Source organism: Etheostoma spectabile, chromosome 18 (genome assembly GCF_008692095.1).
Source record: "Etheostoma spectabile isolate EspeVRDwgs_2016 chromosome 18, UIUC_Espe_1.0, whole genome shotgun sequence".
In the NCBI taxonomy this organism is placed as follows: domain Eukaryota; kingdom Metazoa; phylum Chordata; class Actinopteri; order Perciformes; family Percidae; genus Etheostoma; species Etheostoma spectabile.
Genome location: NC_045750.1, coordinates 19,481,134 through 19,503,110, shown reverse-complemented (window position 1 = coordinate 19,503,110; position 21,977 = coordinate 19,481,134). Strand labels below are relative to the sequence as shown.

General features: G+C 41.7%; 1 protein-coding gene across 1 annotated transcript in view; it reads right to left on the bottom strand.

Annotated features, from left to right (window-relative positions):
- Window positions 1-21,977, bottom strand: part of bach2b (BTB and CNC homology 1, basic leucine zipper transcription factor 2b) — a 69,087-nt gene that overhangs the window by 16,396 nt on the left and 30,714 nt on the right. Inside the window, 1 exon segment of the mRNA XM_032542924.1 lies at window positions 11,463-11,717. Coding sequence (XP_032398815.1) covers window positions 11,463-11,717 — 255 coding nt within the window.

Sequence of the window (21,977 nt, the reverse complement as noted above, 5' to 3'; positions counted from 1 at the left end):
GCTGTCCCACGACTGACTTCTGTATTTGAAGTAGTTTGAAGATACAATGCATTTTACATTGTATGATTTGTGTATTGAAGATTGACCTGTACATTAAGAGCTATTCTATTCAAATTTACAGCATACACAAAAATTTCAAAACAGCCTAACCTTCTAGCTGCCTGAGTAAGTGTACACTCAAATAACTGCAAGTGGCCTCTCTTCACTTGTGCACCCACGCACACACACTAAGTGAGTCGCTGTAGATGGGGCCACGGCGACTGTAATGGTGAGGCAGTGGTAGCTTAAATGAAGCTGGGTGGCTGCATCCAGGGCTGCTGATAAACATTAAAGCTGCTGAAGGAAAAGTGCTGAGCGTACCAGGGATCTATTTTCAGCTAGCATCAGCAGCTGCTGCCTGCGGGAGCGCATCTTTATGTGCACCCTGCACCATATGTGATTACTCCACTGTTACAACCAGCACAGCAGCCTAATGAAGGAAAGCGTAAAGGGGGGGGGGGGGGGGGGGGTAAATACTGAGGGAGGAAGGATGGACAGGGGAAAATTAGAGAGGAACGGAGACAGTCAGTGCATAGGAAACTGGAGAGGAAGATAAGAAGGATACACAGAGTGTTTCCTGGTCATTAGCTGACTGCCATGATGTTTGAAGCCTTTCAGCTGTTAGCAGCACTTAGTGTATCAGCTAAGACAAAGAGACAAATGTATCAACGTGAATGACTAGGGCCATTTTAGGCTAACACAGCCCTGCTCTGCCACTGGAGAGGACAGGCAATACCATTACAGGGCAGGAAATTATAGTCAATGACCAATCACAGACCAAGACACTTGACATGAGTCGCATGACATTTTTAGGAAGCCTGCCAAAAATCTTTTCATAAACAGGCTGAGCAATACTACACCACACTCCCCTCTCCTCCCTAAATCTCTCTCCCTCTTTCCTCACCAAGTGCTCATGCCTTATGTCGGCCTTTTGCTTCCAAAGAAGAGAGGGCTAATTTATGCAAATGTTCTCCAGTGAATTCCTCAATGGCATGCATGCTAATGAGGACATGGCATGGCATGACAATGGAGTGAAAGTGAAAACCCTCCATCTCCATTGGAGGAAGCAGCCGACGCTTTAACATCAGATCTGCTGAGTAGCCCGACATTTACCTCTGTGTTTGCAGACAAACAATAAGGAGCCTGAGTCACAGCCCTAATGCGAATGAAACATGCGCTGACTGTACTGACGCAATTGTGGGTTAAGATGTTATGCTAAAGGAGATAACAGGAAATGTGCAGGGACAAAGGCCTGCTGCAGAACAGAAAAGCCCTCGGCCAAAGGAAAGTCTTTTATAAAGACAGCTGGAGCAGTCATCCAGTCACTTACTAACCTATCAGACTACAGCTTGCATTAAATATATTATACGGATGACATACTGTATCATTACTAACAGTCAGCATAAATCAACAAGCTACTTGCATTACATTAGAAATCTTAAATAATTTTAAAAAAGTAGAAAGTACATTGTTTTAATCATATTTGAGATTTTGCACATTCACATCATTACAAATCACAATTTTTGCAATGATTTTCAAAACATACCATAGTATCTAAGATTGTTTGATTGCTTCTTCAAGCAGCCATTCATTCCACTCATTTCAGTCTGGTATAAACATTGTCAAAGACTCCAAACTTCCTTCAGTTAGATTATCACAGTGAACATATTTCAAATTCAAAAATCAATGGCTGCCTGGATGGATGGCAAAACTCTTACAATTAAATGTATGGTACAGTATACTTTGCAAAAGGCTCAGATACATGAACTATAGTAAGAATTAAAATATATAAAAACACTGGTATAGTAATGTAAATGAAACCATATGCAGTACCTATGATGGTGGTGCTGACGGATATTGTTTTTCAGATCTATTTTTATTTGTTTACACATTTCACACTGCTGTACACTGTGTTGAGGGGACAGTTTTCTTATGTGCTCCAGGACTTACGTTTGACATTATGTCTGAAGGACAATTTCCAAGCACATATTCTGAGACGGTCCCCCCAATTCTTACCCTAGGTGCCAAAAATGATCTCTTGTTCGCCATTGTTTATCTCAATTAAGTATTAGGTAGAACTTTTAAAACCAATATTTAACTAAAACACGACATAAATAAAAAATCTGATAATGTAATGGAGAACATGAATATTATTAACACAAACATTGAACTAATGTTAGGCCCCTCAGATGTAAAAATTTAGTACTGAGGCACGATTCTTTACAGCAAAATTATTAAATTCTCAATCTAAAATTAAAAAAAAAGTTTGAGTCATTAAAAATCAAAGAAAAAACCCCAATCCATACCCTAACTCCTCTAAGATGGCACCGCAGATGGCCGCCTCTGGACCACGCTCCATTGTGCTTTTCGTGTTTTTGTTTATCGGACTATTAGCACTGGCGACCCCCAGGGGTGTGTGCTCTCCCCACTGCTTTTCTCCCTCTACACCAATGACTGCACCTCAGATGACCCATCTGTTAAACTCCTGAAGTTCGCTGACGACACAACCGTCATCGGCCTCATTCGGGACGGTGATGAGTCAGCCTACAGACGGGAGGTGGATCAGCTGGCTCTCTAGTGCAGTCAGAACAACCTTGAGCTCAACACGCTTAAGACTGTGGAAATGATCGTGGACTTCCGGAAGAGATCACCCAGTCTTCCCCCCATCACCATACTCAACAGCCCTGTGTCTGCTGTGGAATCCTTCCGGTTTCTGGGATCCACTATATCCCAGGACCTGAAGTGGGAGCCCAACTCAGACACCATCATCAAAAAGGCCCAGCAGAGGATGAACTTCCTGCGCCAGCTCAGGAAGCTCAACCTGCCTAAGGAGCTGCTGATCCACTTCTACACAGCCATCGTCCAGTCTGTCCTCTGCACGTTCATCACTGTCTGGTTTGGATCTGCCACCAAAAAGGACAGGAGCAGACTACAACGGACAGTTAGGACTGCAGAAAAGATCATCGGTGCCAACCTGCCCTCCATTCATGACTTATACACTTTCAGAGTCAAGAAACGGGCAGGAACCATCACTGCAGACCCATCTCACCCCAGACACAATCTGTTCCAGCTTCTCCCCTCTGACAGGCGCTACAGAGCACTGTACGCCAAAACCAACCGATTCAGGAACAGTTTCTACCCATAAGCCATCTCTCTGATGAACAGCTGACTTCTTACCGTCAGTGTCAGGTTCAGTTCTGGTCCATAACCCAGTAACACTGTCTCTACAGCACCTGTTTACTGGTTCCACTTATTATTCCACTTATTTAGTATTTAGTATTATTCATCATTCTCATTCTCATATCTCAATTATTATTTACTATTTATTCATCGTTCTCATTTTCTATTTCAGAACTGTCCATAATGTTCATACTGTTCATATTGTAATATAATAACATAATACTATTTATCCCGGTATCCTCGCACTATGCTCCACATTTAAATAATTTTATTGATCTCTTCATTGCACTCATGCCTCTATATTGTTCTGTTTAGAGTATGTCTATATTGTGTGTATATATTAGTGTGTATATTTTTTGTTTTGGTTGTTTTGTATGTGTAAGCACAGTGTGAGCTACAATGCTCCAAAGAAAAATTCCTCGTATGTGTCCTCATACCTGGCAAATAAAGCTGATTCTGATTCTGATTCTATAACCATAAAACACTGAAAACAAATAATCTAAATAGGTTAGATAGGTTAGCAGCCTCTGTAATTTCCTATTTGCATATTTGTCTACAGCATATTTTGATAAGCCAATATCGGCCTGATGTAGGCTATAGTATTTAAGTTCAGTCCAGTAAAGGTACTGAATCTGTATGATAAGGTTTGGTGCACATCTGAATCAGTGTTAACAGTGAAAAGGATACTAATCACAGTGAAGATATTTTCACAAGGAAAGTTTCCTCCTGTGACAGGAGAAGCTCAGAAGAAGCTCTGGTGCTGAGCTGTCCCCCTGACAGTGAATTAAATTAGATAGTGTACGTCCTAATCCGCTCCCAGTGCAGATTACTGTGCAGGCCAGACAGTGGGGAGGATATGACCCCGCCTCTACACCGCTGCACACACTGTGTGTTTCTGACCATAAACATATCAAATCGTTGAATCTGTCCAAGGACTTTGCACAAGCTAGGCTACTCTCAGCTCAGTGCCCATTTACTTTGTCCAACATGCTTGTGCGTCAGGTTTTTTAGCCCAGACTGATGAAAATCTTTCTTTTCATTAGGGGGGTGTTAGCTGCTTAACTATGCCGGGTTTGGAGGTTAAATACAAAGAGGGTCACAACAGGGATCACACAGCAGGCTGTCGCCCGGCAGGCTGGCTGCTCAAGGTGCTCTTCTACCCAGCCTCTCACACTCAGACAGAGATCCTGCATCTTCTCTGTCAGCTTACAACATGCAATGGGTCCTTGTGTTGGTAGAGAAAGAAGGACCCCCTGGGTGGGTGTTAGTGCATCACTCCTCTCTCCACCGCCTCCTCTTCACCGTCCACCACCCAACCCCCCACCTTTAAGGAAGGCAACGCTCTGCTCCCACCATCTGTCTAATTGGCTGTATATCTGTGACAGTGTCCTGGCCAGGCTCTTAGTGTGGGGCCAGTCTGTGTGAGGCCCCCTCAGATTATCCGGCATTGTGCAGGTCGAGCCCTGATCAACTGCTTGACCCGAGGTGGTGGATGGATGCCACTCATCAACCCTCCTAAACCACCACAAGAGTATTAAATTGACCTGTCTCTGGTCTATCTCAAGCTCCGTCTCTATCTCTGAGCAGCCAGACTTTAAAGTTACCTCACAAGAAGCGATAGATCAATAATTCCTCATACCTAAACAACAGAACAAGTCTTTTGGCTTCCAAAATGACCTATATGCATATTCAGATCTATCATAGCTTGTGACCTTCCACCTCTAAGTCTGCTTTATGTAGGTAGCTAGAACTACTGGCTTCAGGTTGGGGCAAGATCATGGTCGTTGTTAATAGAAACCAATGTAGTCAACAGTGTCAAAGTCTGACGCTTTGCCGACTCAACCATTTTTGGACTGATGTAACAACGTCCCCCACTTTAGCCATTGCTTCCAAGAAAGTCCAGTCATTATTGTCACACAGCAAGAGGTGACAGGTCAGGTAAACATATGTCCCTTACACTTGAAAGGGATGCCAGTGCTCATCCCTTGGCCCCACTGACACTCTGTGGTTTAGGGGGTCCTCCTGGCTGACTGGGGGTCCACATGATGCCTGGAGTCTTGAGTGTCATAGCTTTGACTCCAGATTCCAAACTGCCTAACCAATGGTTGGAGCAGCGTAAAGAACCATCAAAGATCTCTTACCCTTACACCTCTAACCACTCAAACTACAAACTACTTTTTGCTGAAAAGGCTAATTTTAAGTCACCAATTAATAACAAATGCATCAGTATTCCATCCAACATTTTCAGAGTGTGTGGTGTACAACACTGCAGTCTTTAGGGGCCACAAGCAACACTTCAGATTTTCAGTCTGGTTAAAGGAAGTTACAGCAAATCTTTTGTGACACTGTAGGTGGATACACTCTTTTTAAAACTGAGGGCAGATATGTATGTTTGTGTGTATATTCTTTCCAGATGATAGATGTGCAGTTCTTCTCTGGCTCATGACTAAGGAAAGAATTGAAAAACAGGAGGTGGTTTGAGGTCTGTGAACCAGCGCTCTGCTGAATCACAGTGCTGTCCTCTCCTTTTTCCGGAATTAAACTCAGAGAGAGCAAAAATGGTAGGCCTGATGACCCTCCACATTCTGGAGCCCTCCACTGTCCCCACGGTGGTCTGGAATCATGCCAGCCAGTAAGAATACTCCAACACCAGATGAAGGCAACATATTCACTGATGTAATTACTGCAATGCATTAGGTTTCTGCTGTTGGGATGCATGGAACTCCAAATATTAACTTGTTCATTTAGGCAACGTTTTAGGTTTACTTTTTACTTCTGTTAATGCAAATGTATTGATTTGATTTAATATATTGTTGTAATGTTTCTTAACCAAGTTGTTTGATAGCCACAGTTAAACCGACACACAGCCTTGCTTGCAACTGACCCCTCCTTTCTTTACCTGGCGGCTCAACGTACACAGATCAACTTTAAACATCTAGACACACACAAGTTAAAAGTAAGCAAACCTCCTAACATACAACCTTTGATTTGACTTGGACATTGAGCATTCTGTGAGAACACTCACGTTTTGCTTCCAAATGTACTCTGTCTAACCCATGTGGCCTTAAAAAAATAAGCAACCATCTTCGATTCGGCCATCTTGTTTTAACCACATGTTTAGCTTCCCATGCATTCATAGCTCCGCCATCTTGTCTTTGTCTTTAACACACGCACGCCGCACGCACGCACGCACGCACGCACATCCTTTTGCTCCTTTTAGCTTAGATATTTTAGTGAGTTAGATATTGTTTCACAATAAATATATATATAGCATTATTCAAAATTGTATATTATTTTTCTAAATAAATATATTTAGAAATATATAATACACCTGTTGTCAACATCATTTGGTACAAAAGTGAATCTTGCCAATCTTTTTTGTGACAAAATTTCCTTCACTTCTGCTAGCTATTGATATGGTAAATTTGGTTAGTTATTCATTTAGTTATTAATCCTAACTCCAAATTGATAGTTTAATATATTTTCTGAGACTTAAGTCACTTAATTGGCCATCTTGATGTTATCAAGTGACAAGAGGCTACTTTAGTTGAAATTTTATCACAGTATATTTTTGATAGCCATTTTAAAGCGCCCATATTATGCTCATTTTCAGGTTCATAATTGTATTTTGAGGTTGTACCAGAATAAGTGTACATAGTTTCATTTTCAAATAACATCATATTTTTGTTGTACTGCACATTGCTGCAGATCCTCTTTTCACCCTGTGTGTTTAGCTCTCTGTTTTAGCTACAGAGACATCTCACTACTATACTATCTTTGTTGGGAGTTGCACATGCTCAGTAGTGAAGTAAGATCCCATCAGCTAGATAACTCTTTCTCCAACTTTGGTCAGTCCAAGGCAGGATTAGCTAGGAGACGTCTTATAAACGAGGGGCACTTGTGGAATACCTGCAGAACAGGGACATGGTAGTGGTTCTTTTGGAGATTATTGTGAACTAGTGTGTGTTGTAGCAGTGTTTTGCCATGGAGAACGAGCTAGCATGCTAGGGTTAGCCACCTCATCTCGGCTAGATTCCGTGCAGCTCAGTCAGGAGACTGAAGGCAGAGGATATTCAGAAACCTGTATCTCACTCAAAACAGAATGGATAGTTTTTTTGTCTGCATGCATGTGAAAGCACCAGAGACAAAAAATAACCCCCCAAATTCCAGAAAGAGTGATACTGTGACTAACATACAGCAGTTGGTATATCAAGCGTGAGGTTCCAACATAATGTGGTACCCCAAAGGCCTGCTCCCAACATTTTGGTGCCTCGGCGTGAGCTTCCCAACAACAATCAATAAATTACCATTTAACATGGTCTCAATGCACTTTACAATAAAAGGAACACATAAATAACAGACAAAAACAAAGCTATTGAACAGCATTAAAGCAGTAATAAGAACAACACCAAACCAGCAACATGAGACACTAAGTGAAAAAGGTTTGTGAAGGACTCAGAAAGGATGCTGCGAAAAAAGTTAACTTCAATATTCCACACATTGAAAACCATAAAACTATAACCAGCTGATTTTTTGTTTACTAGGGGAATGACCAGGCAACCAGCATCAAGGGAGCGGAGAGTGTGTGCCAGTGTATAGGGTATAATAAGCTCAGATAAAAAAGGATAAACTACATCTGCAACTATAACTAAATAAACAACAGTATCAGTATCATCAGATTCTGAACAGCCTCTTGTTTAGGACAACAAAGCCAACATGCTGTGCAAATAACTAGCTGACAGCAGTCTGCTGTGATCATGTCGATGAATGATGAGTCACAGTTTTGCATACAGTTGCACTATGGAGGTCATCTCTCTCCGTCACAGTGATGACTGCTCCTCTCCAGTGGAGGGCTCTCTTTAAAACTCCTCTCCCTGGCTTGTATTTGAGGCACACTGATTCTTATGAATTCCCCTTTGTTCTTACACTAACAATAAATATGATGTAGAGAAACACTGTGTGTGTGTGTGTGTGGTGTGTGTGTGTGTGTGTGTGTGTGTGTGTGTGTGTGACGTCATGCTCTTCTGTTCCTTCCTCCTGCCGGCGGGCCTGGAGGACAGCATCGCTGAGATAAAGCAGGATTGTTTTGTTCCCATGATGTGATGGCCAACAAAGCCCCTTGATGAAACTGGCTCCCTCTCTGCAAGCCCACAATCACATTAGATATAGATGATGTCACTCAGCAGCGCCAGCCCCGGCTACTCCAGGGGCGGTGGGGCCATGAGAGAGGAGTGATGAAGGTGGTGGGGGAGGTGCAGCACCAACCTTCCCCTCTCTCCCCCCATAGCAGCCAAGGCCTTTTTGCCCTTTTTTACACATAGGTGGCAGCCTTCAGTAGCTGCTGAAGGACTTCTCTCTGTGACCCGAGCCATAGCTCCAGGCTGCTGCTCTGAGCAGCCACAGCCCTCCCCATCATCAGAGAGAAGACGCAAGGCAGGGATGCGTCAGCAGGCTTCAGTCGCTGACCGTAAAGCAAATGGTGACAGGGACCTTAAAGGACTTGACCGGCCACAACAATGAAACGACTTTTCTCCTTGATGCAGCTGTGAATTGTCTAGACACAGAGAGATGTACTACCTGCTGAACAGGGCAGTAGAAAGCTATTTAAAGGAAAATTCCACCTTAAATCAAGAAAAAAGCCATAAGCAAAGTAACTTGTATTTCTAAGCCCATTTATTTTTCTCCTGGACTTGAGGGTTTCCATTTTATGCCGGTGTGTACTTCTACTCAATTAAATGTTTTTCACAGCTGTACTGTAATTAATAGTGTATTTACATCATTATTATTATTACATACATTATTAGCATTTTACTTCCAAAAATATTTAGTAATAATAATAATAATACACAGTAGTTAAATGAGCTTACCTGCTTCTTACATGTGAATTTATCAGTCTGGCCCATATTATGTGTACAGTATATATATACTGTATATATATTATGTGTACAGTATATATATACAGTATATATATAAATATATATATATATAAATAGTGAATAGGAAAAAAACAATATATGTATATACATATATTGTTTTTTTCCTATTCACTATTTTCTGACACTGACATTTTTGCATGTGTACACAGTGTATTGGCAGTGTGTTGTTAAATATGATGTAGTTACCTTATGTGGCCATTGTGACAGAATAAAGCCAATGGATTCATTATATGTTGTTTTGTGATTTACATAAAGTGCTAAATATTTGAAATGAGTTGTCAAATTGATCAAGGATGGATAAAGGAAGGATGGATTGGTTAAAACCTCCACGGGAGTAACTCTCTCTCTGGCACATTAAAGAGATGTTACTTTCCTCACTCCATTTCACACCTGAAACACACAGCAGCGTATGCATTATTCATGTGTGAAGTGAGTGAATGAAAGAGATGCTGCGCTGAACATCCAGGAGTTGTTCCCTGCAGTCCTTCTTTGAGTTTAGCATAAAAAAATGATGCTCATTTTATATAAGACTACAATCTGATGCTGGCTTCTTTTTCATTGAGCGCAGTGACAAAGTTGTTTGACAGACGCTACTTTATTAATGCACACTGGCCCCAGCGAGCAGCCACAGCTACACATGGGGGATGTGTCCCAGTTTTTACAGCAGAACATGTATGTTCCCGTGTGTGTGGCTATGTGTGTGTGTGTGTGTGTGTGTGTGTGTGTGTGTGTGTGACATCAATCCGTCAGAGGGTTACTTTCATCATGTGTTCAGAGTAAGAGCTCTGAAAGGGATCATTTGAAAGTGACAGAGTGAGAGCTGAGGTGAGCAAGAGTAAGGAGTGTTGCCTAACCTAATGAGCACTGAGCCAGAGGTGGCGTTAATCTTGCCACCAAACGCTACCTGTCACAGGCAGTGGCGGTGGTGGCAGCTGACAGGTGCTAATTGGCAATCACAGCCTTTTTCGGCTCAATAATGCACTTTCTTACACCTCACTGAGTCGTTGTCATCCAGTGAACGCTACATCAAATTAAAACACTGTTTCACCGTTATTTTCTGTCATGGTAGATAAAGGCAGGGCACACAGAAACAAAAACTAGCTCTTAAAATATACAAAACGCCAACAGCGAAGTTAAAGTTGGGTGATAAAGTGATAATATATTACAAATGCAGCAGATGGAGTTGAAAATTAGACGGTGCCAGTGGGAGAGCCACACAAAATGCAGTTTAACTGGGCAAGTTGTAAGATTATAGATGATTCTGCTAATACAACATACTGGAACTTCTGTAGTGGCTTTAAAACTAGCCAGTCATATTCACCCCTTAACTGATGCACCTACTGTACCAGCGTTAGCTGGAGCTTGCCATCAAAGTTCAAGTACAGAAAGTGTAAAGGAGTAACAGAGGTGTGTATTTACAAAGCAGTAAGCAGTGGCCAATAAAAAGTGAGTCAAACAATTGCAAAAGTCATTTAGTCCCGTCTGCCTGTTCTCCACTATTAGTGCTACACAGTCCCGATTATTAATGCTTATCATCTAGGCATTTTTGTTGTGATCAAATCACCATTTAAAAAAATAAATATTTTTATGTATTTGAGAAACACAAAACACTAACAAACAATTACAAACAATACACTGAGATGGATAATGTGTCCCAGGGCCAAAAGAAATTAAACAAACAACGAGAGGAAAGACGGGAGGGAGGGAGACAAAAAACACACACAAACACACACACACACAAAAATACACACAAACAGACACACAAGGGACCAAACACCTGCGCAAGTTAGAGGTCCGGGCTGTAGCACAAGGCTACGTCATCAGTCATTTTGTGAGCTTTTAGTTACAATGGAGAGGAAAAACATTCTCATGAGGAGCATCCCAAGTTGCTGTCAGTCACCAGAATTCAATTCCTCCTGTGGGTCCATGTAATGCTTATGATGCAGGATGACCGTCACCAAAACTGCCCAGCAAATGAGTTACGTTCATCTTTCCTTCTCTTGGTTCTTTTGTAAAAAGCCAGATTAAATATGAACCGGACCAGAACTAAAAGGCAACAATGTATGTTATCTGCCCTTGGTTCGGACCAAATAAACATACAAGGCTGGTGGATACAAGGCTTTAGTCCAGTGGTCACACATCAGCGTGTGTGTCTATGGATGCTGCAGGAAAGTGGGGAGAGCTGGTTAGTATTGCTTTTTTACTGGTGTCAGTGGGGAGTTTTAGTGTTGCATTGTCTAAAAGTCAATAGCACTTCCAGCCCTGCCTGCTGAAAACTGTCAGGGAAAGAGTGTTTGATGGACGTACCTCTTCCGGAAGGCTAACGACCAAGCCATTCTCAGCCTGGCCCACCAGCGCCTGGAGGAAGTACTGGCTGCAGGCGGCCAGCACGGACCGGTGCCCGCGGAACTCCTTGCCCTCCACCAGGACAGTCACATCGCACAGGATATCCTGCTTCCGCTGGTCGTTGAGGCAGAGGAGGATATTGGTACAATGAACTGTAGACTCATACACATACATGGGGGCTTCAGGCTTCTCATCCACGGACATTCCGCTCACGCCCTGGAAATAGAAGCACAACAGAGGGGGGGTCAGCTTACAGCCGAGCACAGCGAGCGCATTCCACAGGACTGACATCAGCCCGGCACTCTGTTGATGATTCAACACATACAGGTCTGACTGACTGACTGCTGCTCTCTGCTTCACATTCTCACTCCCCCTTTAACATTTAAAAGCCAGCAAATTGGGGTTGTGCGTGCTCCTGCTCAGTGTGGACTCACACAAGATTTCCATTCACATTTCCACATTTCCACTTACACCTTTCCCAGTGCACAAAAAAGGTAACATCGACAAATAAAACACACAGAACACCTTTGATCTAAAAACCACTTGCATCGAAATTTGAGGTAGCCAAGAAAGTCCAGTTCAATTACTGTTCCTTTAGTTTTTACCCTTGCGATCCACATGTGTATGTAATCTAAGGAGACTCGCTGTGAAGGTATGCTGAGCAGCTCCGACACACTCAGCAAGTGAACTGATTAGCTGAAGAAGAGTAAAGTACAGGAACAGGATAAGAACTCAAAACAGCACAGAGGTTGTTTGTAGCCATGAAAGCAGCTTGAGCGTCAGCTTTTAAAAAATTTGATCAAGTCAACCCGACAAAGACACAATCTTCAAGATAAAAGACACAATCTCCAGATCAAACAGCTAGGGGAGCTCCGGGTGAAATGACGTGGATCCACTGCTGCTGCTGCTGTGTCTCAGCGAGCTTGTGATCATTTCAATTTAACACACATGTATTTAAGATAATGGTCCATGTATATCAGCTGAAATACATATATATATATATATATATATATATATATATATATATATATATTGGAACAAATATACATACTGCCGATCTGTTTGCCCCTGTTTCTAGTCTCTGATTCTAGTTCTAATGCTAAACTAACCATAGCTATCCTGGGATTTACAGGAACAGCTTCATAACTGTGTGTAGTGATTACTAACAAACAGAGTGTAAATTGTAATTTCCCCACTGGGGATCAATAAACAGTATAAATTATTATAAAATTATAACACCGGAGGGACCTGTTATCTCAGAGTATCCAGCCACTGCATTTAAAGAACATTGTCACATAACCGAGTCTCACTCACACACACACCACACACACACACACACACACACACACACACACACACACACACACACACACACACCACACACACACACACACACACAACACACACACACAATAGATACACAAGGGACTAAACACCTGCGCAAATTAGAGGTACGGGCTAGCACAAGGCTACATCATCAGTCATTCTTGTGAGCTTTTTGTTACGCTGGAGAGGAAAAACATTCTCATGAGGAGCATACACACACACGCACGCACGCATAATTCTCATCCTGGGATAATGTGTGCTATATTTTAATTATATTTACCATTATATGTTCTGTTGAAATGAATGCCTTGACCTAAAGTGACTTTGTCCGTCTGTCCTCGTTTTACACTATTTACATTTCCTCAGAAACGTTGTTGCTTAGCAAGCTTTGAGAGAAATGTAAGTGAGGTTTTGCAGATGTGACTACACACAGACCCTGTCCACATTCACATTCATGGACCCTTTCTAATGAAATATCTCCTTGTTATGATTGGACAATAATCTATAGTTGGTTTATGTTATGAAGATTGATAAACACATTACTTTTTAACATCCTTGTTGTTAGCAATAGGAAGCTCTCACTGACTCATACTTTTATGTATGAAAACAGCTTAGCAAGAGTATAAGTGGAACTGAAAATGAGGAAGCACAGCTAACATCCTTTAGGTAAATAAAGACAGTGATGAGTTCCATCATCATAACCACATCTGTTCTCTGAGACCTCCAGGATTGTCAGAGCCAGTGGATGTAGTAACAGCACACAGCTCAGGAAAGGTGCTGTGTGTGTGTGTGTGTGTGTGTGTGTGTGTGTGTGTCACTATGACTACTGCAAATGTGAAAATGGAGACTGTCTTTATGTTGCAAATAGAATTACATCCCATCTTGTGAAAAAAGGCCCTCACCGTGTAAATGGGAAGAGCTCTCAACACTGCAGCTGATCAGCTGAGACTGGCTGTGCTGACATGAGAAAACTGTTTCCCTTCAGAAGGCAATACATCCAGTTGAGAAATTCCACAAAAACATATATAGGAGTGCTGAATGAAATCATTGGCCAGTTGTTCGGTTTCCATGTACCACAGTTAACAGGCCTGTTACCTGAATTATAACTTGTCTCACAGCACTTACTGTTAAAAAATGTTGTTTGGAGACACAACGTTATTTAATCATTTAAATGAATAGATATTTTTGTATCGGTGTTGTAGATAATAGACGGTCCTTAAGCACCGCCGGCTGCTGCTAGAGACCAATCTTATTTCTCCAGATTGGAGGACGGCTCGTTTTCATAAAAATGATTTAACATAATTTCGCTATAGAGTAATTTATGGATTATGAATCCATGCGCACAGTTTATTAAACCGAGGGAACAGATTTTATTCTGTGTGCACGGTTTGCTTTTTATTCTCTGCTGTGGACTCTGTATGACTGTGAGCAACTCTAACTAAATAATTTCCCTGAGGAGATCAATAAAGACTTTTGATTCTGATTCTGATCTATATGGTTACAGCCGAGAAATGATGTCTGCCACTAGCAAAAAGTCCACAATGAAGAAAGTGGAAACTGTGGTCTTGCTTTGTGGGGCTACACTAAGCCATTCATTGCACTCCAGTCTTTAAACACCTGGCCATTTGTAGATGCAGGTTGGTAACTGGGACAGAGCTGACTGGAGTGTCTGCTGTGGGTTCTGTTGTGGAAAAACTATGTCAGTCCAGACTTTCCTGTGGTTCTACTAGTCCAACTGTTGTATAGTTTGCTTATTTCTACCAAACATTTCTCAGTTGGCTTCCTACGATAATGACCTGTCTTCCAAGAATAATCTTTCCAGTTTCCATATGTGGTTGCGAGGTTCAGAGCAATCCAAACATGCTATTTCTGCCCTGGAATGCACATTTCGCTTCACTTGGACTTCAGATGGTTTGTCGCAGTGGGAGGAAAATGCAAAGATGTCACAAACACAAGGCACACACACACACACACACACACCACCACACCACACACACACACACACACACACACACACACACACACACACACACACTCATACAAACACCACAAAATAGTGGGTTGTGTGCAAATTCTGATTAGAAGTGCTGATGGATGCCATCGATTTCTTTTCCTTTTTTGTGATTTCCAGGGTCAGTTGTTGAGCTCTTTCTGCCACATTAACCCTGATGCCGCCAACCTTCTGTGTCGATATAAAGCCCAGTATGATGGTGATGAGTAGGCTGCAGCAGCGGTCTGAGCTGACTGCAGGGTCTGCCACTGGCTGCACCTGGTGTGAGCCTGCTGATCTGAGGCAGGCTAATGAACACTAATGTTAGCTCTGCATTACCCGTTGCAGCCGTTCTGTTTGTGGAGCTATGTTGTGGCCAACTGCCATACTGTCCAGAAGGTGCAGAAGAGGAAGCTACTCTTTGCTCTCATTATGTCGACCTGTCACAGCCTTCCCTGTAAATGGAGGCTATGTATGACTGTACCTGGTGCTGCCTCACCGCTGATTCATGCTTACTAACACACAGTTGGATTCTTTAGTTCACAGTATTTACCTAGATTTACTCTGTTGCTTCTTTCTATTTAGTTTGTTAAGTTTAACAGAAGTCATGCTCTCACTGCAGAAATGTTCCCTCTCTGGAACTAGATAGACTTTATTAAAATGTCTGTAGGACTCAAATTGTTGGTTTGAGGTGCTCTTTGGATCCAAGGCACTCTCACTGGAAAAATTAAAAAGGTTTAAGATGAATAAGCCATAAAAATAAAGGTTTTTTGATTTTTTCCAGTGAGAGTGACTTGGAGTTTTGATAGATTTACTACACTTTACTACTACAATGCTACCACTACTACTACTGATAGCTGAATACTGAATAGCTGAAATGTGTCAAACAGACAGTTATTCCAACTGTTCAATCTTCTGCTGGCACAAAACTATCCAAACTTCCAATTGTTCACAAACAAACAGCACATACGGATAATTCCCAAGAACTTGTTCTATACCTTCACGTTAAAGTAATTAACAATGCATTCTGGGGAAATTAAAGATTCTTGTTAAACTAAAAAACATGTGCAGTCCTGCAACTGACTCTGGAAATTGCAAATTCCCGGAGTCCAATGTCACAAAACAGTCCAAAACCCAAAGAAATTCAATTTATAAATTGAATTGAAACAGCAAATCATCACATTGGAGAAGCTGGAACAAGCCAATGTTTTGCATTTTTGCTTAATAAATCTGAAATGTCATCTGAAATGTTTTCAATTAATGTCATGTTGACTAACTGATGAATATATGTATTACTTTTTGCATACAAGAATGATTACCAAAGGCTTACAGGTGCATTAATTCATCTGCAACACAAAACTAAGTGGGAACCATGTTTTTCTATTGGTTATCAGCAGATTCCAGGTGTCCCTGATTGTTACCATGGAAACACAGCTGAGATACCCTAGGGATATGTCAACCCCCCCCCCCCTAGAATCAGTCCATCTTTATTTTCAGTTACATCAGTGAGTTGAACTGGGCACACAGCAGAACGTTTGAGTCAGCGTTGGCCCGACGGGCTCATATAACGGCGTCTGAGTTTGGGGACGTTGAGCAGGAGGGCAGGTTGTGTGTCATAATGTGCTCTCTTTCTCTCCAGGTCTCAGCTGAATAATGTGAAGGGTGTGTGGAAGAAAGAGGAGAGGCATGACGGAATGAAATACAGTGCATTAAGGAGCAAGGGTGGACAGACTTTGAGGGCTGAACTGAGCTCCCAGTGGCAGATTCATGACTGCTCCTATCATAAATAAAACAACATTCACCATTCAGGAAGCTTATATCTTCAACACATTCATCTGAGACATCTACAGCACAATGATGAGCCAAAGAGCAATGCAAGTTCTTTTCCCGTTGTTTATTTCCCCTCGAGTCAAAACCGATGATGATAGATAGATTATGAAGGCTTCCTGCAGGCGATTAGGTATTACACTCCTGTGCATGCTCATGTGCATGCCTCAGTATAGATCTGCTATCTATCTAAAGGTCTACTGTGAGGCGGGCAAAAGCTCCAGAATGAGCCAATCAGTAGACCTTGAGTGGAAATGACAACTTGGGTCTTATCTTTATAGTTTTGGCCATAATTTCTATCAGTCATGACAACATTGTACAATAATACTATACTTAATCAACGTCAGTGCTGACATCATCAGATGCCCCTGATGTCAGCGATGAACTCGGTGGATAGAATGTCATAATTACCAACTGAAACTTGTAATAACAGGGACTATCCTGCCACACTTAAGTCTAAGAAATGCTGTTGTGTGATCAGATCGAATTTTCAGAATCTTTGCTGGAAAGGCAACGTATTGGTAATGTTTTCCATCATTTCCTGACAGATTAGGGCCCAATGCATCCGCATGGAGCAGAATGAGGCCCATGTTGAGAAACACCAGCAGCGTTAAGCTGTTGCAAATAACAAAATCACAGATCGGAGGTCTGAATCACCTCTGTGGGACAATCATTTTACCATCTCTTGAGTTATTGGCTGATTTTGTCAAATTCAACATCTACAAGGCCGGATTATGACACAACACAAAGCACCCCGTGGCTCCTTGTAGTAAACAAGGTTAGTCCCAACTGCTGCTGTTACAGTCTAATAACATTATCCAGTGAGCCAGACCAGTCAGAGGGACAAACACATGAACACTGTGTCACTGTGCACAGTTACGGGGGAGGATTTCTGCCAGGTGACTGTAATTACACTCAGGATGAACATGGTTTTAATTGGAATTATCAAATTAGACCAAGGAAACGAATGCCCTTGGAGCCGTACAAGGCGGCAAATGTCAACATGGATGGTGCTGATGATGATGGGGAGGTAAATGGAAGCCTTATCCCGAGTGTAAATTACCATGTACAGTTCAAATGAAAATCCCTTAGAGGTCTGCTTTATGACAAATGCAAGGAGAAGCATTTTCAGCAACAAAGTTCATTTGTAATGTACTGTCTTTGAATGTAACATGCAGATGATATTTTTGGAGGGGTTTCATTTCCTCCAATGAAACTATCTGCTTCCCCATACCCCACATTCGTTTTTGTGGCATTTTTGGTCAGTGTGTGATAGAACATGTATCCATTAGTCTTTGTGACAGGTTTTAATACTTGGACCAAGATATTGCCATACTGAAATGACATTTTATTCCAAATAGTAGAGAGCAGAGACACAATGGGAAGCACAAAAACTAGATAATTAGATAGATAGATAGATGTAGATGTAGGCCTGCTTGTAAACAATGGATGAAATCAACTGAAATATGTGACATCGGATTTGGGACTCAAATTTGGCACTACCAAATTTATTCAGTATAGTGGATTGGCTCCCAGTTTATAGCTCAATCTCAGAAAATAATACATTTCCCATAATGCAACTATCTTTTTTTAAACCCTGTCTTTCTTTCAAACTTCATGCCACTGGTTTGAATCACAGGCTTCCTGTTAGTGTATACATGTGTGTCTCCAGGCTGAAGGAACACCAGGACTGGCTGTAAAATAAATGAAGGATTTTTAAACACTACTGTACGTTTAAACTTCATGACATGTTCACTTTACAAAGGTTAAAACCTTTGAGTTCATGTTTTAGACGGTACCAACATCTTGAAACATGTATATTGCATTGCAGGGATCATCAGAAACGTGTTAATGCTTCACTACAAGCATCAACAGGGATATTAAACTGGGGACGGTCTATCGAATGCTATTGAGGATGGACCTCCTAATGTTTATCAAATGTCTCCATGGCTATATTGCTAATAAAACACACACACACACACACACACACACACACCACACACACACACACACACACACACACATTGTTTGAGACACCGGGCTATAATAAATTCAATCATCCAGAATTGGTTGTGTAAAAATGTTGTAACCATGGTGAATGGACTGCATTTATATAGCGCCTTTCAACCTTACTGGAAATAGGGCTTTACAATTTGCCTCTCACCCATTCACACACACACGTTCATCCACCGATGACTATAACTCTAAACCAAGGTTTGCTCTTTACAAATGATGGTTATCACTGTTATGTTGAACCTTCAGTAGGATTAAGTGGTTGTCTACACTCTCTCTGACCTCTGTAGCAGTATTCAATGCAAAACCTATTGAATACCAATACATATGCCATGTCATCCAGATTAAAAACCAGGTTGTTCTTGTTCACTCCTGAAATTTGTTAATTACTCATTGTGTTTTTCATCTGCAACGGTTGGTATCCCAGACAAACAGCATGCTGTTCAGGCTCTATCATACACCTAGAGAACAGTATCTATTCAGCAGAAACACTTCAGCCAACACGGTCAAATCACAAAGAAATGTATTATAAAGCAGAGGCCATTCTTAGAGGGAGAAAGGCTGATGTGTCTCTGCATTGCAACAAGTGATGCAGAGACACATCAGCATACACATCACATACTTAGGAAGTAACTGAGGAATGAATTCAACATCTGAAGTGGCTTGAACCATAAAAAGAGAACTAATCTGCCAGTGGGGTGAAATTTTTCCACGTGTTCTAACAAAGTTCAGCTTCAAGAAGTTCCTTCACACCTTAAGGTAAGCATGAGAAATATGAATGTAGATAAGAAACGTCCTGCATTAATTAATAATGAATAATCCCTGAAGTAATTTCCATCATTTAAGATTGAAGCTGAGCCGTTTTTTGAGGCTTTCCACTGTGACCACAGAACGTTCACTAACATCCATGGCAGGAGTCCTCATCTCCACACTGCTAAGGACACAGCCCTTTAGAAGGTCACTGGGTTGCTGATATTGATCCTGATCATAAATGCATGAAAGCCACGTCTGAGACAGGCTGCTGATGCTCACCAGGCTCTGCCGACTTCATGCTGAGGAATGTGGAAGCATAATGAGAGTGTTTGAATTATTTTTGTCTTTACAATTGAATCCAAAATATAGGCCCTAATAAAATACATACACATCCTAAAAAAATGAAGCACGTACAATTAAAAGACAAGGTTCATCACACTGTATGCAAGATGTGAGAGGTACCATTTTACCATAGAAAATGTGCAAGAAAGTTCAACATAGAGGACACAGTCATCGCTGGCTACGGCTGGAGTTATTATGCTCAAGTCCATCTATAAATGGATCAAGTGATTTTTGCTCCAGATAAAAATCTATACTGTCTCTGTGTGCTTCAATCAGTGGACTGAGTATATGCACAATAATCAAATGGACTCTGGAAGAGTTGTCCTGGCTCTAATTGAAATGGTAGACCCCAGGGGAGTCCCATCATGTGATGTCCTTAGCAACACCCAGGTCTACTGTAACCCAGGTTAGGGTGCTGCCGAGCTGTGTCCGTCCTGCAGGGCTCCTGCTGACATGGGACCGGCTATGAGAGCGAGCAAGTGTCCGTCTGCCTGGCCCAGAATGCACAAACCTGCATTTATTGGCAATCGGCCTAATTAACACCTGAGCTACTTCATCACTCAGCAATGGAAAGGTCCAGGCAGTAACCTCCACCATGTGAATCAATACTCAAACCACCGGCAAGCTTTGCCTTTTAAAAGAAACCATTAATGAGGAGCACAAGCTACATAAAACATCAAATACAGCTGGATTACATGCTAAGAAACTCATTATCAGAGCAGCCAGGATCTGCATTAAAAATGCATTGAGGCTTAGTCAAAGGCAACTTATAAACAAAACAAGAGTACGTGGTGAAAGCCTGAGTAAATCCATCCCTGTGATTGACAAAAAGATTACTAAAATGCAGAATGTGGACACACACAGTTAGCATCTTATAGAGCATGTTTGTAAGACATTGTGGTGTCTTGCATCTGTATCACAACAACACTTAAGAAACTATTAATAGATGAATATTTTTAGATTGCTGACTAATCGCTCTTGAAATATCTGCTCACTTTGAAGAACAGATTTAAGACTAACAGCAAAGAACACCAACCAGAGCTCCGGTTCTTTATGTGGCCACATTAGTTTACATACTATAGTATGCTATCGAGGAATAGTTGCATCGCTGAAATGCAATGAAATCTGTTTCACTAAAGCTACCTGTTGCATAAAACCAGTCTTCACTTTTAAATCTCAAGAATGATCTTTGAATTATTCAAAGTCACAGGAAAAAAGAAAAATAATGAAGCCTTGAAATGGTCAGCTGCAAGCGTACATTGGCATTACCTCAGAAAGGCATCAGCAGAGATCCAGTCATCTTGTTATTCCAGCTCTGAAAACTTTCTAATGTCTCTCACTGTATATTACCGACAGCATTGAGCCTATCAGTGCCTGTGGGTGGTGAGTATGACTGAGCAAGTGAGGTATGTGTGAGTGTGTGTGTGTGTGTGTGTGAGTGATAGTTGTGTATGTGTTTGTGCGATGGTATGCCAGTGTATTTTTGGGCCCTGCCTGCTTAAATGCAGCTTGCATGAATCATGACTTCCCACATAGTAGGTTAGTGAGTGGGGTGAGTCATATTGCTGTCTTATATGGTAACATGCTGCACATGTGATAGAAACACTGGTGTTATCTATAGACTGGGCTCACTGTTTCAAATGGATCTCAGCTCTGTGTTGTCTTCAGCTGATATTAGAACTTAAGCTCCTCTTAATCTGACAACAAATTTCTTTGATATTTGTGAATGTGACTTTCTGTTTTGAACAGTCTGCTGTGACTCAACATGTCTCAGAGCCATTTGGTTTTTATTTGACACCGCTTCAGCCCTAAAATGTAAATACCACAGCAGCCAAACGTTACTGCACAATGTGCAGGAGTCACCACAAAGGACAAATATAGACTTTGACAGAACGTATAAGTAATACCAAATGCTTATTGCCTTTTCTACATAAATATTCACACTGACAGTGACAAGGTACACCTGCTCACACAATACTCTGTTTGTCTGAACCTCTTCCTGTGCCATTGGGTGAATCAACAAGGAAACAAGTGAGGTTTCTGCAGACACCTCAATCTGCAAGTACAGAGAACCACCTCACCGAATCACCCCGAAACCATCACCGCCAATGAGGATATGCGGGGTGTTTTCAGCTGCCAGAGAAAGAGCAGGTCTTGTGCTAATTAGGCCAGTGATTGGCAGGCCAACGGGCTGCTAGCATGAGTTTGCCCAAGACAGGATTATG